The sequence below is a fragment of the Peromyscus leucopus genome, chromosome 15, assembly GCF_004664715.2.
Source record: "Peromyscus leucopus breed LL Stock chromosome 15, UCI_PerLeu_2.1, whole genome shotgun sequence".
Lineage (NCBI taxonomy): Eukaryota > Metazoa > Chordata > Mammalia > Rodentia > Cricetidae > Peromyscus > Peromyscus leucopus.
Window position 1 is genome coordinate 31,320,259 of NC_051076.1, and position 22,078 is coordinate 31,342,336.

The 22,078-nt window shown below is 44.7% G+C and overlaps 1 protein-coding gene across 1 annotated transcript in view; it reads right to left on the reverse strand.

The window, feature by feature from the left end:
• Positions 1-22,078, reverse strand: part of Lmx1a (LIM homeobox transcription factor 1 alpha) — a 145,935-nt gene that overhangs the window by 37,749 nt on the left and 86,108 nt on the right. The window contains exon 3 of the mRNA XM_028864355.2: positions 8,382-8,614. Within this exon, the coding sequence (XP_028720188.1) occupies positions 8,382-8,614 (233 nt within the window). The remainder of the gene's footprint in view (positions 1-8,381; positions 8,615-22,078) is intronic.

Consider the following 22,078-nt stretch of genomic DNA (forward strand, 5'->3'; position numbering starts at 1 on the left):
CTTCTAATTACAGAGAGGGCTGAAGTCCTCTGTTTCAGTATCAAGTGTCTGGACTTGGTAATTGGTAGAATTAAGTTCTTATTCTGGCTTATCCCCGACTCAAGTATCCAGTGTTTTTACTTCTCCTTCTATGTTATAGAGACAAAACAAATACACTAAAAGAGAAAAGATTCTGCACAGAAAAGAAGCCTTAGATAGAGAACAACAAATAATCCTTCTAGTAACTATATGGCTGATTCTAGCAAGAAACTGTTGGTTTTGAAAATAACCTAAAGGGCCCAGCAATTATAACTGCTTCTTGCCTACCAGTCAGAAATGCCAGGTTAATAAACCAGGCAGCGTCTGGGAAGACCTTGTGGAGTCTCTTAATGATACTAGCACCCACAAAAACAATGCAAGATAAACACTGTACAGAAATCTTCAAGAAAGACAGCTTGTCTCTTGCTCTATTTTTAGCGCATGGCATGTGACTTAGAATACATTTATTAGCCTGAAATTTCAAGAATTTATATTAATTCCAAAACCTGGAGCTAGATCTGTAGGCAACTGCACTTTGAAGAAGTATGTCTCAAACATCAGGCAACAATCTATCTGAAATTTATAAAATTAACACCATATGCTAAGATTAGCATTAAAACATTTACATCAACATGTAAGGTAAGCAGTGAATCATCTAAGTGTTGGAAGAGAAGTGTGTGTGTGTGTGTGTGTGTGTGTGTGTGTGTGTGTGTGTGTTCCTAATAAAAGGTAATTATTACTGTATTGAAGCACACTTAATTATTTTTTAAATATGCTGCTGTAAAGAATATAGAACACATGATTTAAATATGTTTTTCACCAATATAATGTGTATTGGAGTACTTGCAGTAACTACCTTTGTTTTTAATGAGTAACCCCTTTGCTTATTAAAGAGAACGATGAGACTAACTTCATAGCAATGTCCCTTCGTGCATCTCTCAGCCCCTTTATAGCACAAACTGTGCCCACTGCTCTGATGTGATGATGCTGACTTGGAGATGTCTCCTTGGCTGTACTTCTTGGAAATCAGTTTCCCCTTGGCTTTTGGTTTTCTGCAGCTCAGAGGCTGCATTTATTTAGTCGGGAAACTGACACAGTGTCAAAGTCTGTAGAAAGTAAGTGCTGAGTGGAAGGTTAGGAACCACTGGCAGGAACAACACCTAGAAGGACAGCAGGTGTCAGAGCAGCGGCACCAGACCTGCTGAGGGGTGGAAGAAACAACCTGGGCCTCAGTTTAGTAGCATTCGCTAACAGGTAACTGCCAGGTCACATGGTCTCCCAGAGAGGAGTCTAATCCACCTCCTAACGTGTGGAGATGCATCACTCCATCAGACCCAGAACCTCAGAGAGATACACCCCCATGATAGCTTTATGCAGGAAAGGGGGTGCTTAGTAATAAGGTGACGTTTGGGCATGCAAATGAGCTCAAATCACAATGACCATGAATCTCTTGGCCTATTATAGAAAAAGAACCAAAACTGGTAAATGTCTGCCATTCTTACTTGGATTTTAATTAGCCCCAGAGGTCACTGAAGGACTACTTTCACTTGATGCTTCTGTATTGACTACCCGGGATGTGACACTAACCAGAATATTCTAAAACTAAAGACTACCTCTGAGATATAAACATCTGTAGTAGAAAATTACCCATCTCCAACTCATGCACCCCAGCCACCCCAAATGATAAGCCCCCCATATCACCCTGAGATGCCTTCTGCTAGCTCTCCAGAGGCATCTGAAATAGAAGGGCAAAAAGAGATAAGAAGGTATCTGTGAAATGATGGATCTTTAGCAAAATGAGTCCAGAAGCCATAAGACACCCAGAAGTCCATGAGCACCTTGCCAAGAGATGTCATTTAGTAGACACCAACCAAGCTTCATGCCTTGATCTGCATTATCTATTTTCATTCTAAAAGCAGCCTCCACAGGGGGCAGGGTAACCCCCTCTTTACTAAGTCTTGACAAGGGAGGGTGACTGGTCCAAGATTCCACTGCTTTTGAGTGTGGAGCTAGTTTCACTCTTGGACCTGTCTCACTGTAGATCCCAAAACAGACAAGACTTCCTCCTACTCCTGCTATTCTTCCCTATCTTACATTGTAAAAATGAACTGGCAAGGACAATTCCAAAGAACATTCCGGTATTTTCCAGAACTTGTAAGCTAACTACTGCTCATAAATCTGCGTTATCAGAGAACAAGATTAGCCCAGCATGGGTTGAAAGAAGTACTGCTGTACTGTGGAACAATAATATCATCCCCAGTGTTGGAGATGAAAATGTAGAAAGAGCCTATGGGCCTGAGCTGTGGCTCTCTGGGTAAAGGTAGTTGCTGTACAAGCCTGTCGATCTGAATTTGATCCCCAGAAACCACATAAAGATAGAAGAGAATGGCCTCCATCAGATTGTCCTTTGATCTTTACATATGTGCTGTGGCATGCACACACACATACATACACACACACACACACACATACACACACACACACACACACACACACACACACACACCAATAATGAATGAACTTTTTAAATTAAACAAACAATAAAAGAGAGCCTATGAGAGTTGATAAGTATGACTGAGAAATGGAGAGAGGGGGTTTTAGACAAGGGGAGTGGGGAGAGATATCTGTCACCTTAGGCACAGCAGTATCCCGCATGCTAACACAAACCAGAAGGAAAAAGGACTTACCAACTCTGGGTGTGAGGAAACTACCGTACAACTCCAGTGATATGTGGTTATTAGCCTCAGAGATTAATATGAACAAGAAAGTGTAATGTGTTCAGGCAAGCAGTTCACATCATCACATGGTCTACCCGGCTGTGCTGTGCAGGTGGATGCAGAATACAGGGACAGGAGCTCCCCAATGCAGGCTGGGAAGCTGCTACAGCATCCCATAAAACACGGGGAAAGCAGTCCTGGGATGGGCCCCAGGGCCCAGGCTTCCTCTGGGGAAATCCCTCTACACTAGAAGATCAGGTACAATAGCCCCCACCACAGCCAGGGGGTGAATCCCAGGCATAATCCAAATAGTTTTTCTGTCTTCAGAAACACGGATGAACCCCAAAATAAGGCAAGCAAAAATATAGTTAGATTCCATGGCAAGAAACACAAAAGGAAATAAAATGCAAAAGGAAAATACTGCTGAAAGGAACAAAATACATATCCAGTTCAAACTAGACATGCTTCAGTAATCAAGAAACGAAGCAAGAAAGCTGTTTTGCTTTGAAATAACCTATAACTAAGTGTGATGCAGCATGGTACCCTACCCTGGATTTTGGAGCTGGAAGTATATAGGAACATCTGTCTCACTTTCAACTATACTGTAAATTGAAATTTTTTAAATTCAAACTTAAGCTTTTAAAATTGCTGCACAAGATACTTGGGTAATCTTTCATTTGAAAAGAAAACAGGAGACTAAAAGAGAAAATTGAGAAATGCAGCCTGGACCAGCTAAGGGCCATTGTTGTCCACAGTCAGGTGTCAGGAGCCAAGAGGCAGGAGCCTCTGCCTCCATTCTCAGGTCAAATGACTACTAAAATTGTGAGTATGTCAACAGAATATGATACCCCAGTCAAACAATAACAATAACGATGTTCTAGGTGTACCATGTACCTTTCATGGTGGTACCTTTTAAAGACAGCATAGTATTTCCACAGATAGATCAAAACATCTTTCTATGGACTACTGGAAACACTGGGCGAAACTGAGATAGGCTGTGCTGTTTCCTAGACCTGTGAGAGGGTTTCTATCAACTTAAAAGGTTACCAAGTGTAGGGGGATGGTCTCTGTGTGGTTCCAAAAAGTAAAGCCAAGACCAAGGTTTGAGGTTGTATGTGGACTGAGACAGATGTTGAGGCTCAACTTGAACAATGTGACAGTCTACATTTGAAGGCAAGGTCAAGAGTTCTGGTGACGTTGTAGAATATACCACAAAGGCTCTACATCCAGTTTCCCAGCAGACAGCTCCTTTTAGTCACCAGTGGTAAGGATAGCTTGTGCATGCTGATGAGATAAGTGGTAGCTAGAGGATCCTAGCTAGCTGTAGGACTGAGTCTGATCACTGTAGATACCAACATTAAAAAGATGGCTGATCTCCTCAGTCACACCCTCACACTCAAGCAGGGCAGAGGAACTGAAGTTTGAGTTAGTTGCTCATGAGTGTCTAATGATAAAAGTGCGCCTGTGTAATACATCTGTATTAAAAACCCAAAAGACGGGGTCAAGGTAACTTTCTGAGAGTGAATATCTGGAGGTACATGGAAGCTGGTGCATTTAAGGGGGTCATAGGGGATCTGAGTCCCTTTGCATACACCTTGCCCTGCAGATCTCTTTATCTGTCATTGCAATCCTTTGAAATTCTTTTGTGAAAAATGGCAGATCGCCAGATGGTGGTGGCACAAGGCTTCAATCCCAGCACTGGGGAGGCAGAGGCAGGTGGATCTCTGAGTTCAAGGCCAGCCTGATCTACAAAGTGAGTTCCAGGACAGCAGGACTAAACAGATAAATCCTGTCTTAAAAAGAGAGAGGGATGGAGAGGAAAGAAGGAAGGAAGGAAGGAAGGAAGGAAGGAAGGAAGGAAGGAAGGAGAGAGAGAGAGAGAGAGAGAGAGAGAGAGAGAGAGAGAGAGAGAGAGAGAGAGAGAGAAAGGGCAGATTATAAATGAAACTTTTTCCTGAATTCTATCACAAAATTTAACAAATTAATTGAGCTGCAGGAGGCTGTCCTGGGAACTCCAATTTACAGCCAGTTAGTCAGAAACACAGATGACAATCCACAGCTTGTGACTGGCATCTGAAGCTGGGAGGCAGCTGTATGAGATCTAGCCTTCAATCTGGGAAATATAATTATCTCTAGACAGACAGAGTCAGGATTGAACTGAGTGAGATCTTGGGGAAAAGCTTCCACACATCTGGAGTCAGTGTTATATTTAAAAAGGAGTGAGCAGGAAATGCACACTGATGAGTTTCCTTACATCTTCAGCTCCCTGTTGTCCAGGTGCTTAAGCAGAAGCTTAGGAACTTCTGGTGGGAATGTGAGCCACATAAACTCTAAGATGCCTGCCAATTGCAAGCTCCTCTTGCTCCCTACTGAAGGAAACGAGCTCAGGCCTGAAGACCTCACAGGATCCCTCCCCTAGAGACACCAGAGCTTCTGCACCACCCAGTAAGCCTAAAGAAAATGGTCTGCCTCTGGCTTTGAATCACATTGACCTGCAAGACAGGCTGCTTCAGGGCTATTGGCAAAGCAGGGACCAGGACAAAAAAGACTGGGCCACATCAGAAAAGAGCATTCAGCTGTGTGTGGTGGGTCACACCAGTCAGTAATCCTAGCACTTGAGAAGCTGAGGAACAACAGTTGCTAGCTCATAGTTAGCCTGGGCTACCCAGTGAGACCCTGTCTCGAAAGATCAGAAAGTCATGGGAGAAGGTTCAGTAGTAAAGTAATCGTCATGGAAGCACGAGTTCAATCCCCAGAACCCATGTAAAGACCAGGAGTGACCCTGAACAACTGTAATCCCTGTGATAAGGTAAGGGGCTTGCTAGCAAACCAGTCTAGCTGGACTGGCAAGCTCTGGGTTCAGTGAGAGACCTGTCTCAAAAAATAAGATAGAGAGAAATTATGAAAGATGCCCAACAATCAACCAATCAACCTCTGGGCTCTAATCACACACACACACACACACACACACACACACACACACACACACGCACGCACGCACGCACGCACAGGAGAAAAGACTGCAAAAATGGATTCTTAGTGCTGGAAGGGGCAGCAGGAAGTCTCCCTGAACCACCCTCGTCCTCAGATACTGGCAACAGTAGCAGATCTGTTTCCTAAGTACTTGTTGAGTGAAGGATCTTGTGTCCTGTCATCTTAATAATTTTCTGTGTGTATATATGTGTATATGTGGGTGGGTGGGTGAGCACAGGTGAAGGTCAGAGGTCAATCTCAAGTGTCTCAAGTGTCATTCCTCAAAGCCACCCATCTTGTTTTCTGAAGCATGGCCTCCCCATGGCCTCGAGCTCACTTACGTGACTAGACTGCTTGTCCTTCAGCCCCAGGGATCCAGCTACCTCTGCCTCCCCAGGGTTGTGATTACAAGCTTGGGCCATCACACCGCTTGTTTGCATGAGTTTGGGAATCAATCTCAGACCCTCAGGCTTGCACAAGTGGTTTACTGACTGAGCTGTCTCTGTAGATCACTTTAATGTTTTATCAACGACTTTGATGAAGACACAAAAGGTAAGTGGCACACATCAGGCAGGGCATGCCCATGTGGCAGTTAGAGTTCTCTACGGTGAAAAGTTTTGGCATTACAACATTGGCAGAAAAAAAAAAACAAACAAACATCTAAGCTCCCAATTTGATTTTAGTTGTATGAGATGGGGCCTTTTTGATGGAATTACATGTAAGGCTATAGGTGACGAAAAAGTCAGTAGGGTCCAAAAAAGATACACTCCATATTAATAAGGCATATAACATGCAGTTATGAGCTTTTCCCATTTATCAGAGGGCAAAGTTTTCAGGCTAATTTCAAATGATGTACTTTAGGAGATCCCTGACAGGAGAGAGAGAGAACAGCAAGCACACTGAGGAGAATAACTAACTTTAAAAGGACACCTAAGGAAACACCGCACTGAGAAAAGAAGACTAGGAAGATATGCCAGTCATATCAAGGTTGTAGATTTAGTGGTGAGGGTGAAATGACAGGGCCGTGGCTTAACACAGGGCACAGCTGTGTCCAGCAAGGCTGCAGACTGGCCTGCCTCGATGAGGAATGAGCCGATGGCTTGTCCCTGCATTGAGGACGACTGGGCAAATCTACAGATTGCTGACACTGATTGATCAAAGTCAGGCATTATCAACTGCTGCCCACTTCACTCTTTCTCTCTTCCTCCTGTTTTTCTTGTTTTATTTTTGGAATGTGTGTGTGTGCAGGCATGCGTACCTCTGTGTGTGTGGTGTGCACGCACACACATACTTGCTGTGTCTGTGTGTGGGTGGTATCCATGTAACTTTGCTCATTGGCACCATGGTTTCACTTTATTACCAGTCTGTAGTGTTTGAGAGTGTATAGATACATGTGCACATGGGTCCAAGTACACGTGGGTGCCCAGGGTTGATTCTAAGAATTATCCTTTATCACTCCTCTATCTTATTCACTGACCAGGGTTTTTAATCAAACCTAGAGCTCAAAATATGCTTAGTAATGCTAGCCTGCTTGCTCTGGAGAAGCTGTCTCTATCTTCTGAGGCTATAATTACAGGTGGGTCACTGTACCCATCCAGCATTTACATGGGTGTTGAGATCCAAACTCTGTCCCTTACACTTGTGTGGCAAACACTTCAACCCATAAGCCATTTGCTAAGTACAGTCCAGGCTGGGAATAAAATAAAAACATGGTCAAAACGAGCAAAGTCACATGATCACCACCCATGGCTTCTAACAGACTCTTGAGAGTCTGAAGACAAACTCTGCCCTGTGAAGCTATCGCCCTGGAAAGCTGACCCACTGAAACGTGCTCTGTAAAATCTTTGCACCTCCTCTGTGTACCCTACCTTTACTTCCCCTGAAGCCATGATGGGGTGAAGGCTGGAGCGTGAGGAAGAGAAAGAACAAAAATATGCTAGTGGTGGGCTGGGGGGGAAGGGGAGGGGGGCAGGAAGGGGGAGAACAAGGGAATCTGTGGCTGTTATGTAGAAATGAATAGTATTGTAAAATAAAATAAAATAATAATAATAATAATATGCTAGTTCGTTTATGACACAAATCATGGAACCTCAGGCAAATCCAACACTTCTGTCGGGCAGATGACCGACAGCTGGTGCAATTCGCCATCTCCGTGGATAATATTGTATTTCTACAAATTTTGGGAACCTAGTTAGCAAGGCTTTGAGCTGCATAAAGTGCAACTCCTCACTCTGTGGGCTTGAGCTTATAAACTGCCTGAGCCAATGGGATATTAGCAGATGTGGTGCCAGCAGATGATTGAAGTGTGCTTGTGCGGTCGGGCACGCTTCTGTGCTCTTTTGTGATTGGCAGGTGACTGGCAGCCACTGCTCCTCTAACCTGAACCCCAGAGTAAATCACACCTGAACCTGACCTAACCCTGGAGCTAAACTCAATGGAAGTCAAAAGACTCCAACCTGAAGCAAAACCCTCCAGTTAACCCAGAGACGCCTTGGTTGTACGCCCTGGAAGTTAGGTACGGTTTGTTAGGCACCATTATCATTACAATAGCTCACTACTAAGAGCCCTTTCTGAGCTTATAAAAGAAAGTTGTTGAAATGCAGAGGACTGCCCGCCCTGCCAAGGAGCTAGGCTGCCTCCCACCACCCCCCTGCTCACCACAGTAGCACTCACCTGAGTCTGAGGCTGCTGGGCTCACCAGGCTCAGCAGCTCCCGCTCCTTCTCATAATCCCCTTTGCAGAGTAGCTGGCCCTCCTTCAGGACAAACTCATCACCCTTCTGCAGCTGCCGCTCACAGACGCAGCAGCAGAAGCAGCTCAGGTGGTACACGCTCTTCTGGGCGCGCATGACAAACTCATTGGGTGCAATGGCTTCGAAGCAGCCCCCACATTTGACCGCGAACAGTCTGCAAGCGGGAGAGAAAGAAAAGCAGTGAGCGGAAGGCTGGGTCCGGACCTAGGTTTCCCCCTCCTCCCATTAACAGCCGGAGGACCTTCAAGCTCTGGGACAGGAATGTTTGTACTGAAGCAGACTTCAGATTCATGGTAATCCGCATCTTTCTGGTACCCCTAGGTCCATGACAACTCAGGCTGACTAATGGAAGTCCCAAAATGTAAAGATCTATTATTTTTTTTCCACTTCTGTATGATCTGATGGGATCATAATTGCATTTGTAAATGTTTTGGCGCAGGCACTAAGATAATCAGCTAATGATGATTGTGGGATTCATTCATTATAGCATTCATTTACTATTTTCAAAAGAAAGAGTTGTTTCCTTTTAAAAAAATAGTAGCACAATTGCGGGGCAGAAGGAGTCTTTCCGAAACATTCCCTGTTCTTTCCTGAATTCTAGAGGATCTGATAGCTACAGGAAGATCAGATGACATAAGAGAGAGAACAGCAAAGGAGGGGGTCAGCATCAAACAGGGCTGCTCCTCTCTCCACCAAGACAGACACAAGCTGACACAAAGTATATTTAGGAAGCGGATGCCAATTTGTTCTGCTAATAAGTCCCACTTTGGCAGGAATGATGGAAACATAAACAACCGAAGAGTGTTTTCCTATAGACAAGCGAACTAACTACCACATTGGCCTAAGTGTGCCAATCCTATCGCTTGGCTAGTTCATATGTCAATCACTTATTCTCCTTTCCATTCACTCATGTTCATGAAATCAGAAGCATCTATGGCATGCCTTGGGATACGGTATCCACTCTGCATCTCAACAGAGAGGGGAGAAAGAGAAACCACACCCCAACTGTATCTACATCTGGAGTCAAGTGTAAAGTGTGTGTGGGGGGGGGGGTTATTGCTGCAGACACAACAGTACACAAGACAAATCCTTCATTGTGTGGAGCTCATATGCTTGTGAAAGAACATACATAAGCCTAGGAAGATGGCTCGCTGGATAAAGGTCCTTGTCTTGTTCTGCAAACCTGACAACCTGAATTCAAACCCCCGAACCCCACTTAAAAGATATAAGGAGAAAACTGACTTCCTAAAGTTGACCTCTACCAACCACAGGTGTGCCACAGTGGCACTAAAAATTTAAAAAGGACAATGCAGTGGTGCCCCCATGACTATGAAATATTCCAACACAAAGCTATAGGTCATACGAGGAATTACAATATTAAAATCACTTCCCAGTCATAAAATTGTACTCATTTGGTTATAAGGCAATACCCTCACATAGCATGTTTCTCTTGGAAGCTTCCTGAAGAAGGGAAGGGCCGGAAGGTGGAGTGAAGAGGAAGCTTTGGAAGAGTTCCCAATGAAGCACAACACACAGATTGGCCCAGGAGAGAGGAGAGACATTTAAGCTTTGAGTGGAGGAAGCCAACACTTGAAAAAGAGAATGAGGTCACCTGCCATGAATCCCGGAACCACCCACAGACAGCCTTAGGACAGGACCCAATCTGCAGGATTGGAAGGAGTGTGCTCTATGGCCTGCAACACAAGCTGTGAACTACCATGCCCATCTCTCAGCCATCAGGAGTCCCTGGGGAGCAGCTTGACCTCAGCACTGGAGAAAAGTTGGGGACCAATCCAAATGGCTGGCGCTGCACTTTCACCGCTAATAAACTCCACACCCAGAACTCCAGGAACCAGAAGCCCTTTCCCATCTCCCTCCCTTCTTCCAGCTGCTCGCTGTGGTTTTCCTGACTCTTCCTGGAGTCCCTCCAATATTTTCTTTCACACCCTCTCCCCTTGCTAGATGCCACATGGTGTGCAGAAAATCTACCTAGTTCATCCCTTGGCCTCCCAAGACCCTGGTCTCTGTTTGCCAACCTGAGCAAACCAATCAATGCTTGTCCAGGAGCCTGTCAAAGGCCTTTTGTCCCCAAGCCTTGCTTCTCTTCCCCATGCCCTGAAATGGACTGTTGAACAGACTCAAGGCCAATGTTCCCAGGGACTCAACAAACACTTCAGAGGCTGCAGCGGCGAGTGGCCGCATTTGTGCTTTTTGGATTCCTAACCTGTTCATCTCTTCCTCTTTTTCTTTCCCCTTACTTCCCCCCGCCATCCCATCTACCCCTCCGCCCCCCCCCATGTTAGAGAAGGGAGGGCTGGAGTGAGCTGAACAAAGACAGTCGGCCATGTTGACTCATGAGCATGGAGGTGGAAGTGGAAGAAGCTGGGTGGGCTCAAATCCTGAAGTGGTCATGTTCCCCTGACGATTACAGGCCAGAAGAGGCAGGCCGGCCTGATTCCTTCCATTCTCCCTCCCTGGATCCGAACCAGGTCAATGGCACCTCACTCCCTCATCTCTTGTAACCTTTGGGAGTAATTCAAGAAGAGGAGCATGCCATCTACCACCTGGGTGCCAGATGTGTACACAGCTGTACGAGTACCACTGTGGGCCCAGCTGCTGACGGCACAGCCTCCCATAAGTTGTTTTCTCTAAGGCTCAGAGAAGCAGAGAAAAGGATTTGTTCAGAAGTCCAGGTCATAATTAAAACACAGCCTGTCTCTTCCGAGTGCTTGAGATGTGTCCCCCATGGTTACTTCCCCCTCTGAATGCTAATGAGACTGCATTCTGGCTTCAGAGTCTGGCAGGCTGCTGTGCCTGGGAAAGCTGGCCAATGTTTCCAGAACTGTCCACTTACCTGTGTAGACATGACAATATCCAACTTTTCTCACCATCCTAAGTCACACCCCCCCTCTCCAATGCTTTTGGGCTCATCCCTTATCTCGTCCCTGTATCCCATTCTCACTTGTATAGTCGAAATGGAGCACCTTCCTCGTTAAAAAGCAATAAGGTCCCAGGTAGTAAGCCCTTGGTGTTCCCCTTCATCTACAGATGGCTCTCTGTTATGAAAGGTAAGGAGGGATGTCATAACTAATGAATCTACCTTTGTCCTTAGGGAGATACAGTGGGCAGAAGGCTTGTGCTGGCTAGGTTTGTGTCAACACGACAAACTATCTCAGAGAAGGGAAACCTTGATTGAGAAAATGCCTCCATAAGGTCGGTCTGTGGGCCAGCATGTAGAACATTTTCTCAACTAGTCATCGATAGGGGAGGGCCCAGCCCACGCAGATGGTGTCTCCCTTGGGCTGCTTGTCCTGAGTTCTATAAGGGAGCAAGCCATGGGGAGCAAGCCAGTAAGAAGCATCCCTCACGGCCTCTGCATCAGTTCCTGCTTCCAGGTTCCTGCCCTGTTTGAGTTCCTGTCCTGACTTCCTTCAGTGATAAATCGCAATATGGAAGTGTGAGCCCAATAAACCCTTCCCTCCCCAACTTGCTTTTTTGTTATGGTGTTTCATCACAGCAATGGAAACCCTAACTAAGGCGAAGCTCTAAGTCAGTGGTGCTCAACATTCCTAACACTGCAACCCTGTAATACTTCCTCATGTTGTGGTGACCCCCCAACCATAAAATTATCTTCATTGTTACTTCATAACTGTAATTTTGCTACTGTTGTAACTGTAAAGTAAATATCTTATAGGCAGGATATCTGAGATGTGACCCCTGTGAAAGAGTCATTCGATCCCCCAAAGGAGCTGCGATCCAGAGGTTGAGAACCACTGCTCTCCATGAATGGCCACAACTGGATGTGGTTGGGACGTGTACAGAGAAATAACAGAGAAGGGCACGAACAGTTGAGTGAGTCTACTGATCACTGGATCTTTTATCTTTTTCCTTCCCCATTACCCCTCTGTCTGTCTCCCCACATCCCTGTGCTTTTCCAGGCAGGGAAGTACAGACTGTCTGTAACTTCATTCCATGCCCATGCCCTGCGTACATCTTCTTGTACAGCCAAAAGCTACACCAGGCACAACTGTGAGTCTAGCTGAAAGTCGATTCCACAGGCTCTACCTATGGAGTGACTTACTTATCACTGACTCCTGCAGCCTCGGCTTGCACAGAGGATAAAAGCAAGCATGATACCCACATCCCTCAGAAAATTAAATTAAGAAAATTAAATAAGAATGCACGCATGGAGTACTTTATTACCTTTGATGCACAGGTGACTCCTAGCCATTTTTATTGGCCATGTGTCTGCCTTTTATGCATGTAGATATTTCCTTCTTGCCCCAAAGGTGAGTTTTCATGCTTAAGGGCTTCCAGAGCCTCATCCTAAGACTTCTTCTAGTGCAAGCTCTTTCTTCCCCTGGCTCCTAGATTTGACTTCATTTCTGCCCGTGGTGTGCCAGGGGGAGCATGTTCCTCATACCCTCCTATGGCCCTATCATTGACCAAGTTCATCCATATAGAGCTCAATTTCTTGTTGCTGACTTCATCTCTGTATCCTGTGCTTGGAGCTACAGCAGAAACCAAAGGGGAAAAGGGCATCTTAACCCAGGGAAAGAGGCAGGTAGACCTAAACTCGGGGTTTTAACATTACCAACAGGCTCCAAGAAGCCACTCCGTTCCCTGGGCCTTGAGTTTCTTGTCTCCTTTCTTAATGGTAAGTTTTACCCTAAACACCACATAACGCCCAACACTTAGAGGTTAGGGGGAGTAGGAGAGTAAGTCCCGATCCTCCTCTTCTCACTGTACAGTTCTCAGCCAGAGAAGCCTGTGTCGAAATCCTAATCTCCAGACAGTGCTTGGCCATGGTAATCCTTCAAAGAGTATCTTTTTATACAGTATCATTTACACACATGCACACCATGGGAGCACACACACACACACACACACACACACACACACACACACTAAGGCAAAGCATATACCCTAGATAAGTACATTCTATTCTACATATATTTTGCGACCTATGTATTTAAAAATACTAAGACTGTATATATTATATAACCTAAAGAAAATGTCTTCTGGAGGATAATATTTTACTCCTGAGCCATGTTTAAAACCCACGAAGCTAGATAGTCTCTTAATTCATTCCCACGTCTGTCTTGTGATGGGAGGTCTTGTAACTATGGAGACAAGAGCGTCTCAAACACAGATATAAGGGCTTGACACTGAAGCCCTTCTACGAAACAAGTCTGAGGCAGCCAACAAAGAATAAGAGAACTTCAGAGGCAACAGCGTGCCCTAGCACTACAAGAATTAGAGCAGCCAGGTGGTGGCCTGCTGAGACATTAGGTGGGCTTGGATAAAAGTGCCTGCTGTATGTATGGTCTTCGGGAAAATCCCTCCACACTCCAAACAGGATGCTTCATAGTTAGAACGTACATCAGTCCCCCCAGAACGATAAGACTAAAACCAAAAGGAGCTTGTGGAAGACTGAGAAAGAGAATGAATCTTTATCAGATACCCAATTCCCTGCATTTGAATAGATGTATGAATTACTTTATGAATTCATAGAGAGCATCATACTTCAGCCACACTTGACTCATGCTGTCTCAGCTCCACACGAGAGGGTCATGGGAATGTACAACACATAGGTCCATTCTCCACTCCCCAGTCCACATGCTCTCAGAGAGGTAACAGGATTCATCAGATAAACCCAAGACCAAGTTCCTGCTATACCCATTACTAGTCTGTGACCTTGATCAAAATACGGGAGCCTTGCTTTATCCACCTACAAAATGTGAATGATAAAAGGACCCCCCCCCACACACACACACACGAATAAAGTAACAAAATCAAAACCACACGGTTCTTAGCACATGATAGCTTCTCAATAAAATGGTATTACAATGGTGATAATGATGTTTATGATGGTGATAATGATGTCAGTGGTGGATAAAAGGGCTGAAAATGAAATACAAAACAAGAATTGTTTTTGTGAAAGAAGACATCATGATGATGCAGCCTGGGGAAGGAACCGTTGGAGCAAGGAGTTCATTCAAGACTGGCACTTGAACAATGTAAGGACTTTTTAAAAACCTGCTTGTGTGTGTGTGCGCGCGCGTGCACATTGGGGGTGACTGTGGGCTTACACACCAGGCATGGCAGTGTGAGAGAGTGAAAAAAACCTGCCGGGTCTGAGATCTTGCCTGCTGTGATAGGCTCAAAGAGAGTGTCCATGCAGCCAATCACTCAGGATTTACCTGGGCTCACCTGAGATAGTTCATTTTAGATGTGAACCTGACTTAGTTAAGAGATGTGCAAGTAGCTAGTGAAACATTACTTCTGGGTGTCTCTGTGGGGATGGATCTGGAGAGAGTGGAATTTAACCAGTGGGTTGAATGAGAAACAGTCACACTCATCTCAGTGCCTAGGTACCACCCATGATTCTCAGATTTCAGACTTGGGGAATTGCATAACCCTCACTGCAGCCAGTTCTCAGGACTTCAGCTTTGGACGGTTACAATATACAGGTTCTCTGGTTCTCTAGCTATAGATGGCATACCAGGGTGGCCCCTCGGACTCTATAATCACATAATCCAATTCTCCTAATAAATCTCCTCTTGTATATCTGTATCTATCTCGTTTGTTCTTTCCCTCTGGAGGAGCTTGAGCAGCACATTCCCCTAACAGTTCCAGCATAGCTGATGAACCACCTTCTTGTTGTACACTTTAAAGTGAACCCAGGAGAAGATTGCCAGTTCATTTTCTATTAGTACATCTGGCACTTTGTCCACGAGTCCTTATGATGCCCTCCAGTGTCCCCCATCCCTGACCTTTCTTACACTAGGCATAGTAGATGCCTCGCATCCCCATTTTTCACTCTCCATGCTGATGGCACAGCTTCTCACATCCAGGAATAGCAGAGCATGGCAACTTTGTGGAAGCCCACAAGCTACTCCAGACCTGCGGGAACTGAGAAGACTATAAAGTGGGCTCCCATGACAGCCCGTCAGACAGCCCCTGACCAGAAGGATGTTTGGGAACAAGATCTTCATTAACCTTCATCTAGGGTCCTGAAGGCCTTAAAGGGAGAGTCACAAAGGATCTGGACCACAGACCAACAAACAGAAGGATGGAGGACCAGATAACTACAAAACACATAAACTCCAGTTCAGTCTCCTGTAGTGTACAAATAACAAATCAAGTTTAGCCTTGGAAACTAGACTATGACAGGTCAAACTGCCTTTCCATGATGCTACTGGAACTTCCAAAATCCTCTGGTTTAGGAAGAAGACACCTCAGAATAGGCAAGAGGGTCTAGGGTGGTTCTTCAGTAAGAAAGGCATCAGCTCTGTTTCCACCCTCTCCACCAGGGGGCAGCATAGCAACATTCATTAAGTACCATGTTGACTTGGTAACTGAGGTCATCCAGTCAGAGACAGGGATTGGCCATAAGCCAAAAACTGTCTGCTGGAAAATCTGCTGCTGGGAGCCTGGGAGACCATGTGGCTACACTGGAGGAGAGACGGTGAAAGAAGAGCATTCAAAGTTTTGGGAACCAAAAGCATGGCTTGTGGCCTTAGAAGAAGTGACACGAGCCACCTTGTCAGCTGGCTCAAGGTCTCTGTCCTTGAGGCCGAGCCAACAGCACCACAATGAGCGACCGAGCACGTGGTCCTGAGACGGTGGGAAAGTCTGCAGAGACAATAGGGGTGGCAAGATCATCTACAGGAGACCGTCTTAAGACTCGGCAGTGGTGAAAAAATGGAAAACAATAAGTGGCTGGCAGAGCCAATCAGAGTTTCTGTCTCCTGGTGGCTCCTGGGGAACTGCACAGAGGACCATACAATGGGATGAGTGAATGGGAGAAAGGACTGTTAGTGGTGATGTCTGCAACCCAGAAGCTCCATGAGGCTGGCCTGACTAAGAAACAGGTGTGTGGCTCTTTGCCTCTCAAAAAGGCTGTTGGCAATGCATGGATTTACCTTGAAAATGTAGACTATGTATGTCTTTCTTAATCTTGCAAAGATTGTGTTCCAGTCAGTCAGAAATAATGATTAGAGCAGTGGGGGAGGGGAGGACTGGGGGGGGGGGTACCACAGCTCTAAGACTAATAAACATGTATGCAAACTTGGTTCTGTTTGTACAAATATGAGTAAGTTTCAGACTCTCTTGGATTCCCAGTTTCTATTTAAAAACAAAACAAAAAAAAAAAAACAAGATCATTTTATCAGAAGAGATCTTCTGGAGATTTAATGAGATAATTCATCTGAAGGAGCTGACACATATTAGCTGCTCTCCATAAGCAGTAGCTATTAGCTTCCTTTATTGAAATCAATTTACCATATCTCCCCATGTAAATATTGGTCTAAGATAATATATTTCGAGGTGGTCATTGAGCCAGAAATAGAGCCTCATATGTCATTTCAAAGACTTGTTCATCATCATGGTAACAAATTAAATTAAACTTCAATAAGCCTTTCGTGTCATTGGAGAGGAGACCAACAAACAAATATGAAAAGCCCAGACCTTGAGAGGAAACAGGGGGTGAAATTCATTCCGGCTACTATGGCTATGATAGCCCATAGCAAACACTGATAGTAGCCAGCCATTGCTGAGCGGCACCCACACTCATTGCCTAAGACCTAGCATATGTTCAGGAAGTCATCATTTTCGTGGCTAACCCACCAGAGCCAACAGTTGCTATTTGGTTAATACTGAGATTATCTGGCAAACATTTGGAACAGACCTTTGCTCCACGTCCCTTTAGTTCACAGTTGACTGCTTCTTTTTGAGACCACTGGCCTTTGTTTGGACCTGCATTAAGACACCCAGTCCCCCTACCCTGTTCTCCTATGCATTAAGACACAGTCCCACCATGTTCTCCTAACTAACCCTCTCCCCTGAGACACCAGTCATCCTCTTTCCTCATAAAGGGAAAGAAACCAAGGTCCAGAAGGAACAGTGAGCTTGACCACAGGGAAAGCTAAGATGATTGAAAGGACCAACCAGAGCTTGTGGCTCAGCGGTCAGGAATGAAAGCTGCCTACAACCCAGGCCGGCTGGGGTAGAAATGTTTCCCTCGGGCTCCTAAAATGAACGGATGGTGTCTGGGAAGCTAGATGAGCAGACAGAGGGCAGGACAGTGAACCTCTCTTCCTGCCCCCCCCCCTTCTCCCTTGCCAAAGTTTTCTATGAATCGGGCTTTAGAGCCAAAGACTGTGGTCAAAGTGTGGGCTCCACTAACCCAAGCCAAGGTGGCAGGACTTCCATTATAGACTTTCCATATTGTCACACAGGCATGCAGAAACAGCAAGAAACATAAAACAGACACACGGAAAGTGTATGTTTTCTTTTTGGGGAGTGAAGGTTTGGTTTCCTTTGAAAACGCCAGTTTTCCTTTCTCTTTATCCTCATTAGCCTCTTGGGCTGCTCTTAAGCACACCCACCAAACAGCGAAGGGTGGAGGAAGAGGTATTTTTAGCTGGTATTCTGGGCACAGATTCCCATTCTTCCACTAATTTTGGCTTAGCAGTATGGCATGAGGCCAGTGAAATGTATATTCTTATAAAGAATATACGTTTTCTGGGAGCTCTCTCTCTCTCTCTCTCTCTCTCTCTCTCTCTCTCTCTCTCTCTCTCTGTGTGTGTGTGTGTGTGTGTGTGTGTGTGTGTGTGTGTGTGTGTGTGTAAAATAAGAAGGACAGGGCATTATTAATGATGCTTTGATGGGAAAGACTCTGGGATCCCAGCAGGGGGCAACACTGAGCACTCGATGGGTTCAGTTTGCTTTGCCCACTATCACTTTTCATTCATGATTTCTATTGTGCTGTACATCAAAAAGAATATAAAATAAAATAATATTGTCATAACTCAAGGATTCCTCATAGAAGAAGCCAATATCAACCGCACTATAAAGGGAACTAAATATATGTTGGAGACAAACAAGTATGTTCCTAAGACACTTGTGCCTATCCTCAAGTGTCGACCCCAACTTCTAGGAGAAACAAAAAAACGAAACCTGCCCACTGACAGTCTGAGTAACAATCCCCACCAAGGCATGAAAACCAAAGGCTGTTGCTGAGGGTCTTGTGTTTTCCATGTAGGAAGTAAAAAACAGCTCTGAATTCTTTGCATTTCCAGGAAGCCTTTAGGTCATGGACCTCAAAGCGGGTGTAATCTTTCATAGCATCTCAGCTCTATGTACAACTGAGGATGTAGCTTAATGGTAGAGCAACTGTGTACCATATGCAAGGTCCTGAGTTCCATCTTTAGCACCTCAAAAATGAGATGAAGCAAAACCTGTCTGAGCTGGAGAGAATGGGAAAGGAGTCAGATTTGGATATCTGATTCTGTTGTTGTCATCAGGAAGGGTGATGGACAGAGGGACCCTGTTCTTCCTACCAGCCTCCCTCCTGGAAGGTGGTCCTTTCTAGGTACACTTGAGGTGTCTTGAAGGCTCCATAAGGGCAAATCTGACCCAGTACATGTGGCACGGTCTTGTTTCTTGGTGTTTTTACTTTCACTCTTCTAGTTTTAAACCTTCTTATTCCTCAATTATCTCCCACCCATTCATTCAATTCTTCCATCAAAACTAAAAGATGCCGTGCCCATTAGGGTAGCTACCAATAAAAAGATAGAACAGACAAAGTGTTCACAAAGATATGAGGAGATCGGAACCCTTGTGCACTGTTGGCAGGTATGTGAATAGCCACTGCCAGATGAATTCTGGAAATTCCTGAAGAAAAAAAAATCAAAGGAGAAGTATTGTATGATCCAAAAGTCTCTTTTTGGACATAATACCCAGAAGAACTGGAAACAGAGACATGGAAGGGATGTTTGTGCACTCATGTTCACATCAGGATTGCTACCAATAACAAAAATGTGAAAGCAAATCAAGTGTCCATAACAGGTGAATAGACAAACAAAAAGTGGTCTCAATATACAAGTATTGCCCAACCTTAAAAGGGAAGGGAATGCTGACTCATGCCACAATTTGATGAGGATTTTGTGCTAATTCAGTAAGTCAGACAGTGATAGAGCAATGTGAATTAACTTAATGGCATTGAAATGTACATACTAAGGACAGAGATGCTAAATTTGTCAGTGACTCACAGAGACGGAACCAACAACCAGGGACCCTGCATGGGGCTTACCTAGTCCCCCTGCATACATGGTACAGTTGTGTAACTTGGTCTTCTTGTGGGACTCCTAACAGTGGGAGTAGGGGCTGTCTTTGACTCTTCTGCTGGTTTTGGGACCCTACTCCTCATACTGGGTTGGTTGCCTTGTTCAGCCTTAAAACGATGGAGGTGTTTAGTCTTACTGCAACATGATATTCCATGTTTGGTTGGTATCCATGAAAGGCCTAACCTCTTCTGAGTAGAAATGAAGGAGTGTAGGGGACAGGTAGAGGTTGGAAGGACTGGGAGGAGAGAAGGGAGGGGAAGCTGCAGTCGGGATATAAAATAATAATAATAATGATTTAAAAATCATTTTAAAATACGGTAAATTTCTAAATTTTACTAGGATTGTTTTAAATGTATACACACACACTACACACACACACACACACACACACACACACACACACACATATCCCTAAATATACACTATCTTTTCATATTCTGTTCATTGCACCAAAATCTAGGCCTTTTGAAATCTGGCCAGTTGAAAAACTCACTGCCCAGACTCTCTTGCAACTTAAGAGTGTGGTGTAAGGTAGTACCTGAGGTTTGTTGGGTGGAGCTGAGGAAGAAGGGTAATCTAGAAAAGCTATTGTGTTATGAGACAGACTCCATTGGTACCCACATTTCACCCTTCACTGTTTCTCTTTCTCCTTCCGGGAACTAAAATGCAATGCCCAGAGATGGTACAGCAATCTTGGCACCAAGAATGGACACTATCTGCTGAAGATCTAGACTCTAGATTCTAAAGGAAAAAAATAGGACTTTTTTGAGCAATCGAATCAACCTGGGACCTCCTATCTCATGATTTCCTTTTAGTGAGGAAAAATAGCAGTTCCCTTTAACCAGGCTGGAGTAGTAAGGATAGAAATAATTAGAGGAAGCCATATGACTCCTGCTCCAAGCTCTTAGATGCTGGTTCACTATGGGGACTTTCCTTCTGGTTGTAGTCTGGTATGTCCCACACTCCTCTTCAGAACCAACTCCTCCACTTTGGCAATATATTTTTATCAAATCAAACTTACTTGAATATATCATATAGTCTCCCTATTTCTGAAACTGTTATATATAGTTTCCTTATCTCCCCCATTTTGGGCAAAATATGCTTGCTTTGATCCACTTCTTCCACAACCCAGTGCCTCATTAGTTTGATGTAATTCATCCACAATAAAAAGTTAGAAATGACTTCTGCTTGTCATTCACTATTCATCTCCTTTCAGACTCATCCATTAGACCCTTGTCCCATCCTTCTGGCAATGTCACCTTGAAAAAGTCATTAATGACCAAAATATTGCTCAGTCCCCTTCATGCTGTTCTTAGGAGCAGAACCTAACTTCATCCGTGACTGGGCTTCCAGGATCCCTCTCTCTCTGTTTCCACCCTATCTTGATGGCCACTCATGCTTGGTCTCTTCTGCTAATTCCTCCATATCTCCACAACCATGAAATGTTTGGCCTCATTTTCAGTCTACATTCACTCCCCCAGTGATCTTATCCAGGGTTATTACTGTAAATAGCACATAAATACTGAAGGACTCCAACATTTCAGGTTCGATCCCAGCTCATTCTCCTAAGGCTAACTTGTACACCCAACTATCTACTAAACAACTAAACAACTTGTATGTCTTGTTTAAATTATTTCTATTTTAACTGTAGTTATTAATAGAGTGAAGTATGATAATTTGATATGTAATATGCAACTATCCAATTATAGTAGTCTGTGTTTCCAGCTCCTTAAAACTTAAAAATATACAAAATATTAACAAGTTAATAATGTACTGTGTGATATTTTATAATAGCAAACTAAACTAAACCAAATGCACAACTCCTGATTTTTAAAATAATTTTTATTTAATAGAAAGCAAGAGATAGGAGAGAAAGAGTAGGCATACGAGTGTAGGCAGAGGTTAGAAGAGGGTGTCAAATCCCTCGGAGCTGGAGTTGCAGATTCCCCATAAGGGTGCTGAGATCTGAACTCCAGTCCTCTGGAAGAGCACAGAGCTGGAGTTGTAGAATCTCCATAAGGGTGCTGAGATCTGAACTCCAGTCCTCTGAAAGAGCACAGAGCTGGAGTTGCAGATTCCCCATAAGGGTGCTGAGATCTGAACTCCAGTCCTCTGAAGAGCAGCAAGCACTATTATCCACTGAGCCATCTACTCCGCCTCCCATTTTTTTGTTTGTTTGTTTGTTTATTTCTAGCCGCACCTACCTCACCCTGGCTCAGTTCGGCTCCAATTACAGCCTTTTCTTCCTTCTTCCTTTTAGTAGACATCACCTACCTCAGGGCCAGGACCTCACCACCATTCCCGACTCTTCTCACCCATACACTCACATCCAGTGGGACAATGAGCTATGTCCGCCCCTCTTTCCCAGTGGGCTGCAATCCGCCCCTTCTCTTCATGTCGCTGCTGCCACTGCAGGCTGAGGCTGCCACCACATCGTCACTGGGTGACCCCCACCGCCTCCTCAGTGTGCCACCTGCCTCCTCTTG